The 22,426-nt window shown below is 40.1% G+C and overlaps 1 protein-coding gene across 6 annotated transcripts in view; it reads right to left on the bottom strand.

The window, feature by feature from the left end:
* SMG6 (SMG6 nonsense mediated mRNA decay factor) overlaps window positions 1-22,426 on the bottom strand; it is a 213,023-nt gene that overhangs the window by 85,911 nt on the left and 104,686 nt on the right. For all 6 annotated transcript variants that reach the window (XM_001504355.6, XM_070227863.1, XM_005597656.4 and 3 more), the window contains one exon: window positions 18,003-18,204. In XM_001504355.6, the coding sequence (XP_001504405.2) occupies window positions 18,003-18,204 (202 nt within the window). The remainder of the gene's footprint in view (window positions 1-18,002; window positions 18,205-22,426) is intronic.

Below are 22,426 nucleotides of genomic sequence, written 5' to 3' on the forward strand. Positions count from 1 at the left end.
ACTACAAATGAGGTTTTACACTATTTCATCTGGTTATTTCTGAGTTTACTTGTAGTTAAGAAAACATTTGGATTTACTCTTAGGCAGCTAAAGATTCATTTTTTTCTGTCACTGACAATAATAATATCACAAAAAACTCTCCACAAAAATATAAAACCTTCAAAAGCCTCTGTCCCAAATGAGTGCAATTCTGGAATATTTGGACTATGTAAAAGTGGCAGTCTTGGGGCCGGCTTGGTGGCACAGCGGTTAAGTTTACACGTTCCACTTCTCGGCGGCCTGGGGTTCACTGGTCCAGATCCCAGGTGAGGACATGGCACCGCTTTGCAAAAACCATGCTGTGGTAGGCGTCCCACATATAAAATAGAGGAAGATGGGCATGGATGTTAGCTCAGGGCCAGTCTTCCTCAGCAAAAAGAGGAGGATTGGCAGTAGTTAGCTCAGGGCTAATCTTCCTCAAAAAAAAAAAAAAAAAAAGTCACAGTCTCCACTTTACAGCCAAAAGTCCAATAGAAGCCTGGGTAAATCACAGTGTATCTTGCTAATCACAAATCTTTCTTTTTAGAGAAATCAAGTTAAACAATCAGAAGGAACAATAATAGGTGTGTAGACAGATGAGGCAAGCATGACAAAAAAATGCAGAGGTCATATAGGAAAAGGCAAATCTGACTATAAAAATTTTAAGTTGCACACTGTAAAAAATATGAATAAGATTATAAAACAAGTTGCAAACCAGGAGAAACTATTTGTAACAGAAAATAAAACTATCTACAGTGTATAAAGAACACCTACATATCAACAAAAATAATAAATAACAGTTAAAAATGGGCAAAGCAGGCCAGCCCCAGTGGCCTAGTGGTTAAGTTCAGTGCACTCCACTTTGGCAGCCCGGGTTTGGTTCCCAGGTGCAGACCTACACCATTCGTCAGTCAGAGGCTGTGCTGTGGTGGCTGCTCAGATACAAAAAGAGGAAGATTGGTAGTGGATGTTAGCTCAGGGTGAATCTTCTTCAGCAAGAAAAAAAAGGTAAGGCCATAAATATGCAAGTCAGAGAGGACGAAATATAAACAGACAAATTAACAGAAAGATTCTTTGTTACACTAGTAAATACAGGTAAGTTAAAGTGAAATACATTTTTTTAACCCAGAAGATTAGCAGAAATGAAAATATTGGTAATAATACACAGTGTTGGTGACAGTATAAAGAACAAGACACTCATTTACTGTTAATGGGAGTGTAAATTGGTATGATCATTTTGGAGGGCAATTTAACAGTATTTGTCAAAAGAGTAAACATATCTTTTGACAAAGCAAATTCACTTGTAGGAATCTATTCTACAGAAATATATAAGTATAAAAATATTTAAGTAGAAGGAAGTTCACTTGACTATTGTTTGTAATAACAAAAATTTGACATAACTAAATATCACCTAAAAGATGGATAAATTGTATCTATGCAATGGAATATGATGCAACCTGACAAAGAATGGTGTAGATTTATATGTATTGATTTAGAAACAGTTCCAAGGCATATTAGGCAAAAAAAAAAGTAATGTATATAATAGCATGCATTTTTATTAGAAAAACTAATACTCTGTATATGTACGTCTGGAAAGATGGTTACCAAACTGTTAATAGCAATCATCTTTGGAAGGGAGGGAGTGGTGCTCTTATTTTCTGTAGTTCTATATTATTTTAAGTAGATGGAGAGAGCATAGATTACTTTTGTAATTAAAAAGTAAAGACAGTCTACCTTCTGTTTCTGACCATGACGGAGTAACTGGTACTGGACTAGTCCTCCCACCATAAACAGCTATAAAATATATGAGACAACTGTTTTTAGGCAGTGGACAACAGGCATTTGTAAGACTGTGATCCCTGAGAGAAGAGAAACTCATGAAATGAGTCTGTGATCACTCATTCCTCTGCTTGGGGATAATTTTCCAATCATAACACAAAAAGCTGAATCTCAAGGAAATTACGGTGGTCCTGTTGAGATGAAGAGGCAGAGAGCAGAAATTGAGGCAGGTGAAGTAGCTGGAATCTGTGAGTAAGGAAATGGACAGGAAGAAGTTGTGCAAAGAAAGGGCATGAAGTATATGTGAGAATCCTTAGTGAATAAGGGGGTGAAGGCTGGACTATACACACGCAGGCCAAGAACATCAGAGGCTTACCAGATGGCAGCTGCTACAGGGCTGAGAGTGGAACAGAGAGGTACTAGAGGTCCAGCAGTGCTGGGGAAAGAGCACTGCCTAGGGATGGGGGAGTTGGAGTTCCAACACTGACAGAGTGAAGAGATCTTAACACCTTGTTAACACCCCTTGGCAACCATCTGATACTCCAGAGAAAACACACCCTAGAGTTAGACCTAATATAAATCTGCATTAATAAATCCTAAAACCCAGCGTAAAACAAAATCTGCAGGGCAGACAGAGCTTGCAGGTTGACTATTGCCAAGTTACTGGGGCTCGGGAAACAGCCTATGTTTCTACATAGCTGCACTAATAATGTGTAAAAATCAAGCCTACGCCAGTTCAAGATGATCAAGCATAATTTAACTGCCTGTTAAAATATAAAAACAATACTCTCCAGAGGAAGGTAACAAGATCCAGAATCTCTCTAACAAATTATCCACAATGTCCAGTGATTTTAAACAAAAATCACTAGACACAAAGAAACAGGAAAATGCAATCCATATTCAACAGAAATCAAATGTGAGATGGCCCAGATGTTGGAATTGGCAGGCAAAGACTTTAAAGCACCTATTATAAATATGTCCAAAATATTAACGGGAAGGATGTTCAAAGAACTAAAAGAAAATATAGTCTTAATGAGTAAACAAACAGGAAATGTCAGTACAGAAAAGGAAATTACAAAAAAGAACCAAGTAGAAATTCTTCAACTGAAAAGCAAAATAATGAAAAAGTTCACCAGATAAGTTTAATGGGATGCTGGAAATGGGAGAAAAAACAGCCAGAGAGCTTGAAGACAGATCAACAGAAACTAAGTACTCTTAAGACTAGAGAGAAAAACACTAAACACAAATGGAGCCTCACTAATGTATGAGATTATATCAAACGTCTAACATGCACACAATTGGAATTTCAGAAAGAGAAGAGAGGGTAATTGAGGCAGAAAAAAGAATAATGTCTGAAAGATACTCCAAATTTGGTGGAAAACACCAACTTACAAATCCAAGAGGATCAGTGAACATCAAGCAGGATAAATGTAAAAAGAACTACACCTATTCATATCCCAATCAAACTACTAAAAACCAAAGATAAAAAGAAAATATTCAAAGCAGTCCCCCAAAAAGATACATTACATACAGAGGCATAAGAATGCTTATTTCTCACAAGAAAACAATGGGTGCCAGGTACTAATAGAACCACATCTTGGAGGCACTGAAAGCAAAAAACTTCAATCCAGAATTCTATACCCAGAAAAAAAAAAACAGCACACCTCCTTAAAACCACAGACAAAAAGGAAAAAAAAAAGGAGGCGGCCCTGTGGCCTAGCGGTTAGGATCAGTATGCTCTGCCTTGGCGGCCAGGGTTTGGTTCCTGGGCACAGACCTATACCACTCTTTGGCAGCCATGCTGCAGCGGTGGCCCACATACAAAATAGAGAAAGACTGGCACAGATGTTAGCTCAGGGCAAATCTTCCTCAAGCAAAAAACCCTCAAAAACCCAGAAACTTTTTTTTTTTTTTTTTTTAAGATTTTATTTTTTCCTTTTTATCCCCAAAGCCCCCCGGTACATAGTTGTATATTCTTCGTTGTGGGTCCTCCTAGTTGTGGCATGTGGGACGCTGCCTCAGCGTGGTTTGATGAGCAGTGCCATGTCTGCGCCCAGGATTCGAACCAACGAAACACTGGGCCGCCTGCAGCGGAGCGCGCGAACTTAACCACTCGGCCACGGGGCCAGCCCACAGAAACATTTTTATATAAACAAAGGCTATGGGAATTTGTCACCAGCCAACCTGCTTATGTCCTGTAGGCTCAAGAGAAATGATACCAAATGGAAACTTGGATATACTGGAAAGAATGAAGAGCACCAGTAAATAAGTGGATAAATATAAAAGTCTATGTTTTCTTTTTGTTTGTAATTTACTTAAAACTCAACCAATTGTATAAATAGAAATAACATGTATGGTAGGGTTTATAACATACAAAAAAGCATAACAGAAGATGACTACACAAAACAAGAGGGAATAGGTAAATGGAATTTTAGTGTTTTAAGGTTATTACATTTGTGAAGTGTGAAGCAGGAAACAGGAAGCATAAGGTGTGAAGTGTAAAGAGGTACAATACTGACCCTAAATATATTCTGAAAATTTAAGGATACAAATTGTTAGCCCTAGAACAACCACTTGGAAAAAAAAATTTTAAAGGATATAGTGAAGAAGACAAAAGCAAAGATTTCTTAAAACAGAAAAGGCATTAATCATAAAGTGAAATTTTGAAAAAACTGAACTTCATCAAAATTAAAAACTTTCGCTCTTCAAGATTCTGTCCAAAAAAAAAAAAAAAAAAGCCAGCCACATACTGCAAGAATATATTCACAGGACATATATCTAACAAAGATTTGTGTCCAGAATATATAGAGAACTTCCACAACTCAATAAGAAAACATTAGTATCTCAATTTTTAAAAAGGGGCAATAGATTTGGACACTTCCCAAATGAGGATATATGAATTGCTAATAAACACATGAAATGATGCTCATCATTAATTAGGGAAATGACAATTAAAACTAAAATGACACCACTTCACATTTACTAGAAGGGCTAAAATTATAAAGACCAGGAACACCAAGTGCTGGCAAGGATGTGAAGCAACTGAAACTCTCACACATTACTAATGGGAGTATAACATGGTGCAATTACTTTGGAAAATAGTTTGGTAGTTTCTCTAAAGTTAGATATATACTTATCATATGACTAAGCAATTCTACTTCTAGCTATTTACCCCAGAAAAATGAAAACTTATGTCCACAAAAAGACTTGTACATTAATGTTCACAGCGTCATTATTCATAACAGCCAAAAAATAAAAACCCAGGGGCTGACCAGTGGTGCAGTGGTTAAGTTCACGCTCCACTTTGGTGGCTGGGGGTTCTCAGGTTTGGATCCCGGGCTCAGACCTAGCACCGCTTATCAAGCCATGCTGTGGCAGTCACCCCACATATAAACTAGAGGAAGATGGGCACAGATGTTAGCTCAGGGCCAATCTTCCTCAAAAATAAATAAAAACCCAAATGTCCATCATCAAGTGAATGAATAAACAGCCTGTAATATATCCATACAATGGAATATTACTCATCAATAAAAAGGAAAAATCTACTGGAAAAACACACCACATGGATGAATCTCATAGATATTATGCTGAAAGAACAAACACATAAAAGTACATACTGTATGATCCCATTTACATGAAATTCTGGAACAGGCAAGACAAATCTATAATAAGAATAATTAGATCAGTGGTTGCCTGGGGTGGGGAGTGGAATTGGGGAGATCCTTACACAGAATATACACATATCAATATATTCAAAAGTATGATTTTACTGTATGTAAATTATATACCAATAAGTTGATTAATAAAAGTAAAGGTATCAATTGTAAATAAAGATTAATTTTTTCAGATATCTATAGTTATGAAGTAAAAATATAATACATATTCTTTTATATGTATGACAGATTATATTAGCAAAGAAAATAAAAAAGAGTGGAATAGGAAGGACTGAGGGAGAAGTTTACGTCAACAGTTAAATCTTTGCTCTAAGTACTGTATGTCTTCCCCGTACCAATTTCAATCTTATTTTTCATTATGGCCCATATTTACTAAATCTTGAGCAGAAGATTGTTTGTATGTATGTATGAATGTAGATAGGTAGGCATGATTACATCTCTGATCTTTAGGTTTTTACGCATCAGTTATCCCCATTAGCCAACTCCAAGAGCCACATTCATCTATCAACAGTCCTGCCTGCAAAGTTGGGAGTCCAGTGCATTGTGCTGATCCTGTGATCCTTAGAAGTTGCACTACCACTACTCTTAGTTTTTTTCTGTTTTTCCTGTAAGGAAGATTAGCCCTGAGCTAACATCTCTCCCAATCTTCCTCCACTTTGTATGTGGGATGCCTCCACAGCATGGCTGATGAGTGGAGTAGGTCCACACCTGGGATCCAAACCTGCGAACCCCGGCCACTGAAGTGGAGTGTGGGGAACTTTAACTACTCGGCCATGGGGCCGGCCCCCACTCTTAGATTTTTTTGCCCTTAGACACACTTCCAAAATAATGGAGATCATCCTGTGCATATATTCAGTCCCTCCGAGAACACTCTCAAGGGTTTGTGAGAAATAAATCAAGTTCTTTCTCCAAAGACTCATATTCTAGCCACTCAGGTATCTTTGGATCCAGGACATTTCAAGATTTGAAGAACATCCAACCCAGAGAGAAAGAAGTAGGCAAATTCAATCTGAGCATCCATTCCCGTCATGTGAACTTTTACTCTGTTCATCCTCAGAAACTATTGTGCGAGATCAGACGATCTCCCTAAACCAGGTCAATAGTTCCCAAGCACCTGGTGAGAAATCAAGCTCCCAGCGAAAATAAAAGAACTGTCAAAGTTGAGGAGAGAACTGAAGTACTAAGCGATGTTTGTTCAACCATTCTACTATTATATTTATATTCAATTCAGAGTGCGCTCTAGACGTGGATTGCTTGGATCTGATTCCTTCATTCTTAGCTGTGTCATCCTGGGCAAGTTCTTCCCTGTAGTTCAAATTCCCACAGAGCTTTTTGTAAAATGCAAATGAGTTCATGTAAAGCATTAAAACAGTGCCTGGCACATGCTAAACACTCAGTGAAGTCAGGTGTTTTACTCAGGGTCCTCCTGGAAAAGGAGAATAAGACATAAGACTCTTCATTTATTTCAGGAAAAATATATTTATAGCATTCTGAATTTAACTTCTTTCTGAAGAGCTCAGAAAGCTCTCTGGAAACATGGAGGCAAAGTATATGAACCCTCAGATAATAGGCTCTGCATTCCAAAGTTAAAGATAGAATTAGGAAGACGACTTATACCAGAAATCTTACTTTTACCTGGGCCCAAATCTCTGCCTGATGGCTGCAATGCTGGCAGCCACCACATTCCTAAAAACAGTGGTTCTCAAAGAGCGAAATCCAGACAATCGGTATCACCTGGGAACTTCCTGGAAATACAATTTTTTAGTCTCTCCTCCTCCTGACTAATCAGAAACTGTTGGGGTGGGGTCTAGTGATTGGTGTTTTAAGAAGCCTTTCAGCTAATTGTGATGAGTGCTAAAGTGTGAGAATTACTATCCTAGAACAAAAAGAACACCTAGTCATTGACCTATCTATAGCATGAGCATAAAGATAACTGAGCTCAACAGGACCCATTTGGGAAATCAGATTTATAAATTAGGCAGTAACTGATATAATCTGAAAGGACTGGAGTAAATGGAAGGCGTAATTAGTAATTCTATAAATTTATAAACAATTAGTAAAGAGGTGAGAGAATGCACAAAAAAGGTGAGGGAGGGCAATAATGAGGAAGGCAGAGAGAAACAGTCAATGCCAAAGGACCAATGGTGAAATGAATCATCAAACAAACTGGTGCATCAAGGTATTTACCGCACCTAAAGCGAGAATAAGCAAAAAAACCCACAAAAACCCTCTGAATTTATAATGTTTTCTAGAGATAAACCAGAGGATTTTTCAAAACACTGTATAACTTTTACTAAGTTTAACTATACCCATATCAAGGGCTCCTTCAATTTAACAGGCAAAATAGAGAAGGAAATAGATAGAGTTTAGTTCATTTAGAAATGAACTACATATCTGGCTGGAAATGATTTTTCCTTAGATTATCTATGGACTGATAGAGAGCGAGGTATAAGAGCAAGAAACTACCTCACAGGATGAAAACAAACTAAGGATCTTACCTAACATGGTGTGATGAAGGAAAAGACATGTTCTTATTGCCTGAAAAACAGAGTACTATACCTCTCCCTTCCAAGTTTCCAAAAGCTCTCATCTCATTCAATATAAAAATAAAACACCTCTTGTACAAGGGTAACCAAAGAAAGTTCAAAAATTATTCATAAACAGTTTTTCAAATCATTAAGAAAAAAATGGATGAGCATTCTAAAATGTGCAAAGAACCTAAGGCAATTTATAATAAATATAATATCACTATATATAACCAATAAGTATGATACTTAAAAAAAAAAATCAACCCTGTTAGTAATCAAAGAATGAAAATCGAAACAGTGAGATGCCGTTTTTTGCCCATCTCTAGCAAAGTTAGAAAAAAACCATCCAGGATTGGTGAGGATGCTAGAAAACAGATACTTTCATATTCTGCATTTTAAACAGCTATAACCTTTTTTGGAGGGCAATATGGCATTATCTATCAAAAGTCTTAAAAATCTGCATGCCCTTTTTGACCTAGTAATTCCACTTTGAAAATTTACCTTGTGCACAATGAAAGATATATCTGAAGATTTCTGTATAAGCTTGCCCGAGATGGTATCATTTATAAAACTGAAAGTCAGTAACTTCCTAAAATGTCTATTGATTGAGGACTAAACAAGTATTAGGGTATGTCCATACAAGTTAATATAATGCAGCCATTAAAATTCATGTTATAGGGGAACATGGAAATATATTCAAGATGTATTTTTTGTGAAGGCAACAAAATAGATTACAAAACAGTATATAAAGGTTGATTCTATTTCTGTTAAAAAGCAAAAAACTTCACGTCTGTCTGTTCATCTATCCAACCAGGATAGAAGGATCAAGAAATCTTTCGTTCCTTATTGCAAATCTTTATTTTTCTAGTATTCCTTTCTTTTTCTTTTTTTTTTTAAAGTCTGGCACCTGACCTAATAACTGTTGCCAATCTTCTTTTTTTCTGCTTTTTCCTTTTTCTCCCCAAATCTCCCCAGCACATAGCTGCATACCTTAGCTGTGAGTCCCTCTGCTTGTGCTATGTGGGACACCGCCCCAACATGGCCTAATGAGTGGTGCCATGTCCGTGCCCAGGATCTGAACCGGCGAAACCCTGGGCCGCTGATGTGGAGCGCACGTACTTGACCACTTGGCCACAGGAGTGGCCCCTCTAGTATTTCTAACATGAACAAAGAAAGACTACTTTTATAATAAAAAAACTTAAAATGCATAGACTTTTGAGTTAAATAACCCTACTTCCAATATCACAACTGAAGTGACCAAACTGAACATACAGAGTACATCCTCCATGTTCCATGATGCCTCCTTTGTCTATTGTGTTCCCTGCTATGGCTGCAGTACCTAGAATAGTGGTGCCTGATGCATAGCAGACAGTTAATAGCTATTAAATGGGAAAATGCCATCCATCTGCCATAAACCATAAAGAATTACTGCTAGATATGGATGAAGGGTAGCTGGAAGCAGGTCATTAAGAACCAATTCACAGCTTCTCCTCCTAAGAAAGCAACTAAAAAATTTCATTTTGTTTGATGGTAGTGCGTAGCTATGGAATTGATTTTTGTATACTCACCTTATATCCAGGAACCTTGCTAAATTCACTTATTAATTTTAATAATTATTCTTATGTTCCAAGTATGCATCACATTATTTGCAAATAAAGATAGCTTTACTATTTTCTTCCTTTCTAATCATCTTTTTAATACTTTATTTCCTTTCCTTTTCTATTCTACTGGCTAGGACCTCCAAGATAAGCTGAATGGAACTGGTAATTAATCACTCTGGTCTCATTCTATTTCTTGACCAGCTTGGTGGTTACACAGTTGAGCCTTTTTGTTTTATGCATTTCCATATGTATATTTCATAATTAAAAAGAGTAAAAAAGAAAAAGAAAGGAGTAGGAGAAGTAAACAATGAAGAGCCTGGCAAAATTCTCCAGTGTGGAAGGATGTATTAGTTTCCTGTTGCTGCTGCAACAAATTACCACAGATTTAATGGCTTAAAACAATAGAATTGATTATCTTATAGTTCTGGAGGCCAGAAGTCCTAAAACTAAGATGTCGACAGGGAGGGGCCAGCCGGGTGGCACAGTGGTTAAGTTCACAAGTTCCGCTTTGGCGGCCCGGGGTTCACCGGTTCGGATCCCGGGTGCGGACACGGCACCACTTGGCACACCATGCTGTGGTAGGCATCCCACATATAAAAAAAAGTAGAGGAAGATGGGCATGGATGTTAGCTCAGGGCTAGTCTTCCTCAGCGAAAAAAAAAGAGGAGGATTGGCAGCAGATGTTAGCTCAGGGCTAATCTTCCTCCAAAAAAAAAAAGAGATGTTGACAAGGTTGTGTTCTTTTTGAGGCTCTATGCAGGCATTTAGAGGCCACCTGCATTGCTTGGCTCATGGTCCCTTCCTCCATCTTCAAGGCCAGCAGCACGTTATCTCCAAATGTCTCTCTCTCTCTCGTGACCTCTAATTCCATTATCACTTCTCCTTTTTCAGACTCTGACACTCCTGCCTCCTTATAAGAACCTTTGTGATTATATTAAGGCCACTAGGATAATCCAGGATTATCTTCCCACCTCAAGATCCTTAACTTAATCACAGAGACCCCTTTGCCTTGTAAGATAACATTTAACAGGTTTTAGGGATTAAGATATGGATCATCTTTGGGGGTGCATTATTCTGTCTACCACAACATGTGAGGCCTTGGGACAGATGCAAAGCACCACTGGGACGCTTTTTCATTGCTACAAATCAGCACCCCTCACAATCAGCAGGTTCAGGGAGGCCCAAGGTAAACCACCATACTAAATGAGAAGTGGCCAGAGGGTGGAATTTCTTCTTGACACGGTAGGCCACAGCTCCAAGAATGAGGTCAGAAATCGCCATATCATTTAGGTGAAACAGAGACTGGGCACAAGAAACTAGCTCTGGTATAGTAACTCCACTACATACAGTACAGAAAATATAGAAAATAAATCCATGTATTGAGATTGCACACCACCTGGCCTCCTCCTCCCCACTCCCTTCAGGGTGGTGACTTGGTAATACAAACTTATATCAACCAGCTTTAGATTTGAGAAGAGCATTCTAAATAATATTTGTAGACAAAGAAGGCACCCAGTTAGAATTTACCTAACCTGTTTTGGAGCAAGTACCATACCTGTTCAAAGAAATATAAAAGGCCTGAATCAGACTGTAGAAATCCAAGTTGGGGCCTATGAAAAGAGTCTGCAACATAAAAAAGGGAGAACATCAGCACATACAGGGCCAGAGAAACAAAGCATATTTGGGGAAAAAAGATGAAGGAGACAGTATCTGCTTTATTCTTACAACTGAATTTTTAAAATCACAGATTCTGTGAAGCATGCTAAAAGAGGAATGATAAAACAGAGACAGATTAAAGGGACCTCGATAAAAGGCAGGCAAAAATATACAGGTTACAGGATAAACCAGGGAAATAATGTAAGGGAACAAATAATACAATAGCAGACTTAAAAACCAAATCAGAAGCAGTAAAGAGCAGAACCAACACTAGAAAAACCTGAATCAATTACACAAAGGATAAATTTGAGAAGCTCTCTGAGAACGCAGAGGCAAAGCCAAAAGGGCTTAAAATGATGACAGAAAAAGAGATCTACAGGACAAAGAATGGAGATACAATATATTAGGAGAACAGAAATTACTAAAGAAGAGAACAAAACAAACAGAACACCGGCAATGAAGGACATAAGAGATGAAAATTTTTCGGATCCAAAGATAGAACTGGATCTGCATATTAAAAAGCTCATTGGGGGGCAGGCCCCATGGCCCAGCGGTTAAGTTCACACACTGTGCTTTGGTGGCCCAGGGATGCACCAGCTCAGATCCTGGGCACGGAGCTAGCACCACTCATCAAGCCACGCTGAGGGGGTGTCCCACATGCCACAACTAGAAGGACCCACAACTAAAATATACAACTATGTACTGGAGGGCTTTGGGGAGAAGAAGGAAAAGTAAAATCTAAAAAACAAAACAAAACAAAATACTAATTAGGTACAATAAAAAATTAAAGTACAGAACCCAACATCTAAACAAATCCTCAAACAATTTGAAATTCAAGATTAAAGAAAGCTGTAAGTTGCCCGTGCTGGATGAAAAAAAAAGTTTACTTACAAATTATCAGACTTCTCTCAAATTTTTCCTAACCATTAATGCAACAGAATAATATCCATAGTTTTAAGGGGCAAAAAAAGCTGGCCTGAGCTAAGTTGCCATTCATGTGCAATGGCAAAATAAGAACAATTTCAAACTGAACTGTTCAAAAAGTAGTCATGAAGAATGTCCTTGATATATTATTTAACGAGAAGAGCAAACTAAGGAAGAAAATGTATACTACACTATCATTTTGATCACATATGTATAAATGTGTATAAATATGTTTTAATGGGCACATAAGTGGTCTAAAAAGATAAATATCAAATTTTTAACAGCTATCACTGGAGGGTGGTTTTTGACTTTATATATTTTTGTGAATTGATTCTTTTGCATGAGTATGTGTGTTACTATGGTATTTTACAACAGTCATCTTAATTTCTAAAAAGCATCCATGTCATCTTTGCTGAAAAAAATTCCTCATGTTGTATTTGAATAACAGATGAATCAAAGTAAAAAACATAAGAATGAGAAAGCCACAGAACAAAAAGACTGATGGTGAGCACGGAAAAGACTTAACATAAAATCAATTCTAAATAATGATTGTAAATTTAGAAAGAACAAAATGCAATTGCATGACAAAGAAAATACACTTTTTTCCCCCTGAGGAAGATTTGCACTGAGCCAATCTTCCTCTTTTTGCATGTGGGTCACCACCACAGCATGGCTGATGAGTCGGGTAGGTCTCCACCTGGGATCCGAACACGTGAACCTGGGCTGCCGAATTTAACCAGTATGCCACGGGGCTGGCCCCAAGAAAATACATATTTTAAGCAGTCCTAATTTACACATCTTAAATATGGGATAGTCAATAGTCTTTTTTTCATTCTTGACGTTGATACTTTGAGAATGGAGGATCAAGTATGTTTTTCAAAAAATTAGTCACCAACAGCACTTAAAATAAGTGTTTTCTAGACCACCAAACAACGAAGACAACATTTCTCCCCAAATTATATATATAAACAACAAGGGTATTTAAAAACATAAAACAAGAACAAAGCATATACTCTACAGTCCCATTTTATGAAAGGAAAAGAATAAGCACACACATAGAAGCATGGACGGAAAAAGCCTAGAAGGAAATATATTAAACTATTAATATGGGTTAATTTTAGGTGGTAGTTTGTAGGTGATTTTTATTTTCTTGTGCTTTTCTATATTTTCTATTTAAAACTTTTTTTGGCATACGTACAAAGAACAACATGCCAAAAATGTCATTTAACAAATAGGCAGACAAACCAGTAGTTTATTATTATTATGGTTCGATTACTTTTAAATTGCGTATGCACTATAATGCAGCAGAAAGGACACAGTTTTATTTGTTTTGCTTTCAGGATCGCTATTTACTACTCCTTTTAAAACTTGTTATTGTAGAAAATTCATACATACACAGAAGTAGAATACCATAATGAAGTCAATGTACCCATTATTCAAATTTAATAATGATCAATATTTGACCTTTAATTTTTTCATTTATACTCCTATCCACCTCCCTCCCCAGATTATTTTGAAGCAAACCCTAGACATCAAATCATTCATCAGAACATGAGGTTTTGAAGTCATACAGACAAGAGTTCTAATTTTACACTTCCTTACTAGCTACAAGACCTCGGTTAAGCTACTTAACCTCTGAGTTTAGGTGCCCAGCAGCCACTCAGTCAATCTAAGAGCACTTTCTTTTCCCTGGTTTGTTATAATTGGTTTCAACATCTGTGACATTTCTCTCAAAATGAAATCAGCTCTACTCTATTGCTTTTTCCCTAATCGGTACTCTATCTTACTTCTGGATAACCCCAACAGCAACTTGTTTTCTCACCTCTTGTTCATCCCATACCTGGGTTTCCTACTGTGGTTTATTGTAGGCAGAATAGTAAGTCTGAAAAATGTTCAGTAAATAAAAAAGATCAAAGGTGAAGCAAGTTTGGGAAAGACTGAAAATGCTGTTTCTTGCAATATGTACTATATTAAAAGTTCAAAGAAGTTTTGCAGTAATGGGTCCTGTTTAACACTGCTTTATCCTAACTTATATGATCATGAAACTCTTTTTTTTCACCCAACAATTAAGAACCTATAAACCTAGAGTCCCACAGAACATGCTTGGGAAATACAATGATATGTTAATGTCAGATCAGTGCTCCTTAAGCAATGCCTTCACTGGGATACTATCAGCTCAACAAAATGTCAAGAGTTCCTCCTTAATTATAGGTTCAAATGAACTTATGTTGCTTCTCACATCTTTGTATATGCCACAAACTGCCTCCCAAACTAGGAGGACATTTGCCTTATATCTCTAGATCTCTCATGTCGTGTGTGCAAGACAGTGTAATGTAGACATGCTCAGTAAATATCTATTGAATGAGCATCAAGGCTGGACCAAACATGTGATTAATCTTTTTTAATTTTTTTTTTTTGAGGAAGAGTAGCCCTGAGCTAACTGCTGCCAATCCTCCTCTTTTTGCTGAGGAAGACTGGCCCTGAGCTAACATCCATGCCCATCTTCCTCTACTTTATATGTGGGACGCCTACCACAGCATGGTGTGCCAAGTGGTGCCACATCTGCACCCGGGATCTGAACCAGTGAACCCCGGGCCGCCAAGAAGCGGAACATGTGAACTTAACCGCTGCGCCACCGGGCTGGCCCCACGACTAATCTTGACCAGCAATGACACTGCTCATGTTGCTGCTACTGATGAGTTCTTGAGCTATTTTACATTTCTCAGTACTTAACACTAGAAGCTGGAGAAAATGTCTATCTTTTTCAGATTTCTAAAGATGCCCTCTGACATATCCATACTAATCTTCTAGGTCAGCCATGGAGATGATCCATATGAGTTTATCATCATTCTTCACCCTTCTCTTAAGCCTCAGTTCCTCTTTTAAAAAATGAAGGTACTAATAATACCTACTTGGCAGGCTTATTGTGATAACTTAATGAAATACTGTATGGAAGTACCTAGTCCAGGGACTGACACATGCTAGATATTCAAGAGATGTTATTTTCCCTGCCATGGAGAATAACGTAGAGAAAAAGGAAAAGAAAGGCAGGTAACATCATGTACTGTAGCTAGGGAAGACCTCTCTAACAAGGTGACATTTACAAGGGGAGTGAGAGAGACACACACTATCTGGGGACAGAGTGTTTGTTCCAGGTTAAGAGGAAAGCAAGTGCAAAGACACTTAGGCAGGAGTGTTTGGCTTGTCTGAGGAACAGCAAGGATGTCAACGTGACTACAGCATACTGGGTACGAGGACAGCAGGAGGAGCTGAGGCAAGAGAGTTAAAGGCTGAAGGCGGCATCAGATCACTGAGATCATTGTAGGCCGTTATTAAAACTTTGGTTTTTACTCTGTGTGGGACGAGTAGCCATCAGAACGTTTTGAACAGAGAAGCAAGATGATTTTATTGATGTTTTAAAAAGATCAATTCAGTTGCTGTGCTGAAAACAGACTGCGGAGCAGGAGGAGGGAGGAACTAGAGAAACCAGTTAGAAGGCATTTTGATGAATTGAACTAGGGTGTAGTGGTAAGAAAGAGTTGTATCTGCATTTATTTTGAAGATAAAGAGAAGACATGAATTATTGCTGGATTAGATATGGAGGTATGAGGAAAAGAGAGGAACCAAGAATAAGCCCAAGAATTTTGACAAGAGCAACCCAAAAGTCAAAGTTGCCATTTACCAAGATGGGAAGACTGAAAAAAGACAGGTTTGGGGGAGAGAAATTCAGGAATTTGGATTTGGAGATGTTATGCTTGCCATACCTATTTCAAGTCCTTGAAGTGGAGATCTACCTTAGTCTCAATGAGCTGCAACTGCTCGGGTACCCTATGAATCACTACCAGAGGCTGAGGGCATAGACTGCTGGCTCTGTGTTCTTCTCTGGCCAGATCATATATTTATCATATACTGTATTTTATCGTATACATGTATTCATATATGACACTAAAGCTGGGAGAGCTGATGAGAAGATAGGGCTTAGCAAGTCTGAAGCTGGTTAGGACTCCTTCCTTGTTCTGCACTAAAAGACAGACAACCCAATAGCCAATCCCCAGAAGCACCCTCCAGAGTCAAAACCACCTTGTGGTCACAGAGGAACAGTACTAGGATTCCCTGGCCCAAGCCACCATTATCCAGTTTCTCTTCCAACTCTTCTACACTGAACATCTTCCACAATGTATAAACTTTGTATTAGCTGTCTTCCGTCTCACGTACTATCATTCCTCATTATTATCCCCTTCTGAGACTAGAAGAGCAGGATTTCACTCCAACTTTTCATCAGAAAAACATAAAATGAGTATTCCTCTTGGGAGAGAGAGGTTCTCACATTCCCAAGATCCATTAGCCAGTAGATACATCCAAAGAGTATGGGTTTTGTGATATGTCAATGTCTAGAACCTTTATCTACTTACAGAAGTTTCCATACAGAACTTCCATACAGAAGTTACAAAGGGAATATACACAAAAATTTTGCTTAAGGAACCACTTCAGTGTTTATAGTAGTGCAAAAATTGGGAACAATCCCTTGGTTCAATAAAGCAAAGACTGGTTAAAGAAATCTTGGCATATGAAAGAACACTAAGTGATCATCAAAAATGGTTCCATATAAGAATACATTAAAAATATTAAGTGAAAAAAGCAGATTACAAATAGTATGTATAATAGGACCCCAGAGTTTTGTTAAAAAAAAAGTGTGTGTATATGTGTATACTAGAAGTTGAACATGATTAAATACAATTAGCAAAAATAACAGTGATGTTACCTCTGGATAGAGGGATTGTGGATAAATTATTATTCTTTTTCACTTGTCTACGATGAACTTATACTCTTCTCTACTAAGTAAAGAAAACTTTATATTCAATATAAAATCTCTCATATTTGCAGTTTATGTTTGGAATTTAGTTTTTATTATCTGACTTTTTTAGAAAAAGCATCTACCTGCATCTCTATATATACTTCATTTAGGTCAAAAGACTTCCTCCCATGAAGTCATTTGTGGATTCTTCCTCAAATGCCTTTCTCCCAGGGGATGTGATGCTAACAACTCTGTAGAGAGGTCAGCCACAATCCTGCTCAGCACAGGATACTCTGCTCCCAGGATCTGTGGGTGCTACTTCCCCAGCCTAGCAACCACTACATGGGAATGTGAATCAGAACAGACTGCCCTATTCTCCACACCTGGCTGAAGATCCGACCATTAAGCAGAGATTAGGAGTGCCACAGTCCCCATCAGGGCAACAGGCAACGAACTTTGTTTTCTATAAACAGACAGACAAGAAAAGAGTTCAGGTTAAAACACAGTCCTGAGAGGAAGAAAAATAGAAACCAGGCAGCGGGGAATGCTTCATATTCCTAAAAGCTTTTTTTCTAAGTTAACACATGGTGTCTGCTTCTCTCTAGTCACCTATTTATCACTCTCCTCCTCAGAGAAGGGAAAAAGCCCTGGCTGTTTTCCTACTGCAGAGTTTTGTGGCTGGGGGGGAAGAAGGAAGGGGGGAGGAAGGAGGGTGCTTTAAGCATGATGCAAACCATTTGGAGCTGAGTGAGAGCACTGCCAACACAAGCTGCACTATTTAAACAAGTGAGGAAATGATCGTATATACAACATGCCAGCGAGCACACACACACACCAAAGGAAGTCGAGAGGGCTTTTTTTCAGGACACAGAGCTGGATGTCAGCGGCTAAAAGGTCGATATTTTCCCTTAACACCCTTCAATGACTTAATCATGTTCCGTTTGCACAGAAAACTTCCCAAGAATAAAAAAGTCTGGAGAATTAAGAGGAGGGGTGAATGGGGAGGGATGTTTGGCCTGGGGCTGACCTTATCCGAGGTTTTCTCCACGTAGCAGGGGTCCTGAGGGGCAGCCAGCAAGGGGACAAAGCCCGAGAGAAGTCGATCCTCTTCCAGGATAAGAAGAGTGAGGTCATCGTCCGGGTCCTTGTATAGTGGCACCTCAGACTGATTCACCGCAGTCAATATGTTACAGAAATCAGCCAGCATCGACCACACATCCACAGCAACCCTGTGAGAAATAAGGTAAGAAAAGAAGAGCAGCTCTAAAGAAGGACCAGTTAAAGTATTCTAAGCACTTGTGAGCAGGGAGATACTTGTGGCAAATGTTGTCTACTGCTGGCCATCTGCCAGGAAATCTTACCCAAAAAGCTGGATACAAAAGGGCACCCATGGCAGCAATCTGGTGGGTGTGTGTCCATATATGCAAATTTGAAAATGATTAGGGGGAGTTTTTAATCCTAACCAGAGAGGAAAAAGAATTTAGAAAATCAGTTGCCTAATGCAGGTCCTGTCACCTTTCCAGACAGTGTGCCTGAGACACTTACTCAAACACTCTAGACACCCAATGCCTGAGGCAGCTCCCAGAATTCCCTCACTCCTATCCAGCCAAGTATATGCCACACAGACAGCAACAGAGTGCCAATCTCCACTCCTCTTGCACAGCCAGAGGGGCCAGTCACACCACAGAAAGAGTCAGGTGGTTTTTTTCCCTCCTACAATGCTTTAGAAATCTCTTCCTATATATAAGAAAACAAACAAACAAATACACACCCAATAAAAATATCATCCCTGGCCTATCAAGGTCTTCCCAGGAAGGTAAAGCTTCCTGCACATTTCAGCAGATGAACCAGTATCAGTGCTGTCTTGGCCTTCCCACCCCCTCTCCTTTCCGTTACTTGTGGAAGGTTAGATATAGCATGACCAACTGTTCTGCTTTGCCTGGGACTGTCCCAGTTTTAGCACTGAAAGCCCATGTGCCCCAGAAACCCCTCAGTCCTGGGCAAACAGAGATGGCTGGTCGTCCTAATTGCATATCACCAGGGCCTGGCTGAACTTGAGAAAAAAACCTTGAAAATGCAAAGTCTGGCTCTCCCCAGTTCAAACTCCAGGACAGAATTATAAAAAGAGGGTTCGTTTCTCTTGTCATCACCATTGGTCAAAAATCCACTGAGGTTCAGATTCCCGCTTTGATGGGTGCTAAGGATCCATACAGCTTTCTTTAGGCTTGCCAAGGACATAGCTCAAATAGCCAAACTGTGGTCAGATCCTGGGCCTGCCACGTCTACAGATAAGGTTCTCTTCTCCAGAGGACCACCTAACCAAGGAGTCTGGAATAGGCAGTAACCTATGGATGGTAAGTTGTAGTCCAAAAGGAATGAGACGCATAGAAGAAATGCAAAGAAAAGCTTTACAATGAGGTTCAAGAGATGGAGTGGTAAGAGGAAAGAAGCAGAGAGCTATACGAATGAGCTACATTCCAGAATCTTCCCAGAAGAGTTACTGCGCATGAGTCAAATCTGCTAGGGAGGGGCCTCAGACCAAAAAACCTTTGGGAGACGGCAGAATGGAGGGCATTTAAGGGACATGTTACTGAAGATGCTGGGGGAGAAAGTGGAGTAGAGGTGTGGGGACTCCCTGACTGGCTCCAGGTGGAAGAAGCCTGTACTGGTTTATTTACTGTAATCACTGCACTAGGAAAAGGTAATGAAATGAAACATCTTGTTTTCAAGAGTGTCCTGGGAACCCGGTGGAACACAGCCCCATTAATCACACAACAGCACATAATCAACACACGTTTACTGCAGAAGTAACTCGCTTCACAGGCTTTGACGAGGAAAAAGAACATGTTTGGGAAGAATCACTGGAGGGATGAGAGTTTTCTAAAGCCTCTCTCTGCACAGACACTGACAACGAGACTCATTCACAAAGCTCCATCTTTTGGCTCAGCCGGTTTGGCTGTCAGAAATGTTTAAATATGGAAAAAAATAAACAGTTGCAACACGTTTCTGTGCAGAGATTTGCCTGAGCCCCTTTGTGATGTAATGGGAAACACGGCATTCAGGCTACCAGCTGTAGAATAAACAGAACTTCGAGGGTTAAAAGGAACTGAACTTTCCACGACCCCATCTGCAGAGAAGAAAATAATAAGAGGAATGATGCACTGCCCCACAGCTCTGATAGTTTATCCTCCGGTCCCGGCTGCAGAGACAAGCACCGGATGTGATAGGGCTGCTCAGGGCCGCCTCCGAGGTTAGCGCTGCCCATGGGAGACGCACAGGGAGGCTCTTCCAGTTCCCCGCTTCCTCCCCCAGTGCCCTGCTGGCCACTTGAGCCCACTGCCTGAGTCTGATCCCACAGCACTGGTGAGTTCTGGCCAACAGGCATTGCTCGGCTGCAGAGCAGCAATTTGGAAAATAAACAGGAAAGACGACAGTGAGAAGGAAGAAGGTGAAAAGTCTCCCAGCTGAATTCTTGGCTTGGGGGCCTTGGTTGGTGCTGTGCAGGTCAAGGGTGCTTCAGAACATAGTTGGGGGTTGGGGGGTGGGCAGCAGCATCCCCAGCCAGGGAGAGGCAGCAGAAAATTACCCACGGCTGCCACAGTGGGAGGCCCCACATCCCTCTCTCATCCTCCCACCCCTACCATCTTGGATCCAAGACGAACAAATATGTGGTACCATGTGGTTCTCATTACCATGCTCCCCTGTCCCCTAAGGCTCAGATAAACCAAAACTGACTCCTCCCAGAGACTGCTGGCCACCACTAGGGACCCCTGCCCACATCTGCCTTTTGCCCATTACCACCCACCTTGTGCCAAAACCTTAAGACTTACTGCAGAAATGAAGTGAGTTCCAACCCCAGTGGTGATTTCTAAGACAGCAGCTGGTGCCAAAAGACACAGAAGTGTCCTGAGTTCTCAACTCAGAAATATAAAGTGGCCCAAGGGCCAATCTAGACTGAGCAGAACCAAGGGAATACACAAAACGCTTCAATGAAAGAGCATTTCTGCCCTGATCCATTCAGACTGGTCTTGTGTTTGAACTCTGATTCTGAGTAGCTGCTTTCTTCTTGTGTCTCAGTGGGACTGCCCAAGATCACTTCACATTTTATCATCAGTTATCTCCTCTCTCGCTGAGCACCGCGGAATGAACACAACTAACCAGGCATCCATGGGCCACAGGGCAACTCTCCACAGAGGGCAGGGAAGAGCGGAATGCCAGGAAACTAATAGTAAAATGAAGAGGCACTTCAAAAAACTAGGCGAGATGCCTGAATTCAAGTTAAGAGATATGCAAAAGGATCAGGTAATCCCTCACCTCAACATTACCCCAGCTTCCCCAATCAGGCTTTTGGGCTGAGAGGTCAGTTCCATGGTTGAACAAACGGTTTCTTGTCTGAGCAGAAAGGGAAAAGCTTAGCTTCTTCCTCCTCTAGTTCCTTATCCCAGCTAGGAGTGCCTTCCAACCTCTGTCCCACAGCAGCCCTTGGATTCTAAGGATTCAAGGCTGGCCTGGGCCAAGGAGCCCAAAGTCAAATTCTGGTAGCTATGAGGAGCTTTAACCAGCTCCCAATCTTCTGGAAATGCTTGGGAAATTACTTCCCATGAGGTTTTTCAGACAATCTCAAACCACCTTTGGTTCTAAACGGACCCTCTAGAGTGCTATGAAGTTCGGGCAAGTCCCTTTGGCTTGCTTTGGTCCCAACTCATATTTGGAGAAGTTCCCAGAGCCCACAAAATCCTACTAAAGTTAGGGCGCATTCTTCACCAAGCAGACACAAAGCAGCCAGAGAATATGAAAGTGCATCCACTGAGTCTGTTACTGGCTCTCAGAATGGTGGCAAGGGAGCCTCTCAACAGCTGCAATGTGATTAGTGAGCAGGGATCAGCAGTTGCAGGGTGACCCAGTGGCCCAACCCCACAGAACACACCACACACCAGGAAAGCAGACCCCTTGCTAGAGTCTGAACGCCAGATCCTAGCTTGGGACAGATCAGCAGTGGCTAGTTAGAGGTATGCACTCAGGACCAAGGCTCACTCACTTCCCCACAGACATGCATTCACTTACTCCACCAGGAAAGGAAAAAAATAAGAGTTAATTTACTTTTTATTGCCTCAGAATTCCAAGGTTTAATGTAGCTGTCAATTTGAGTGCAGTGCAGCTGCTGGCCGATACAATGCAGCCCAGGCCAGCCCAGGTGACTGGGGAAACACATTTCACAGAAATGAACCAATACACACTCTTGGCTGGTTGTTGGGGGGATATTGACTTGGGGAATCGGATTAACCCTTCAGGCTGGGGTTAGCTCTGCAAACAGCATTAGAAAAGCAGCTTTGGTCCAGGGAACTGAGAAGCCCTGGTCTCACGTGGACCAGTGGGGTTTCTGTGTTTCTACAACTTTGAAGTTTTCTCACACAAGATGTTATTCAACTATAACATGCCCTGAAAGATTAA

Source organism: Equus caballus, chromosome 11, assembly GCF_041296265.1.
Source record: "Equus caballus isolate H_3958 breed thoroughbred chromosome 11, TB-T2T, whole genome shotgun sequence".
Classification (NCBI taxonomy): Eukaryota; Metazoa; Chordata; class Mammalia; order Perissodactyla; family Equidae; genus Equus; species Equus caballus.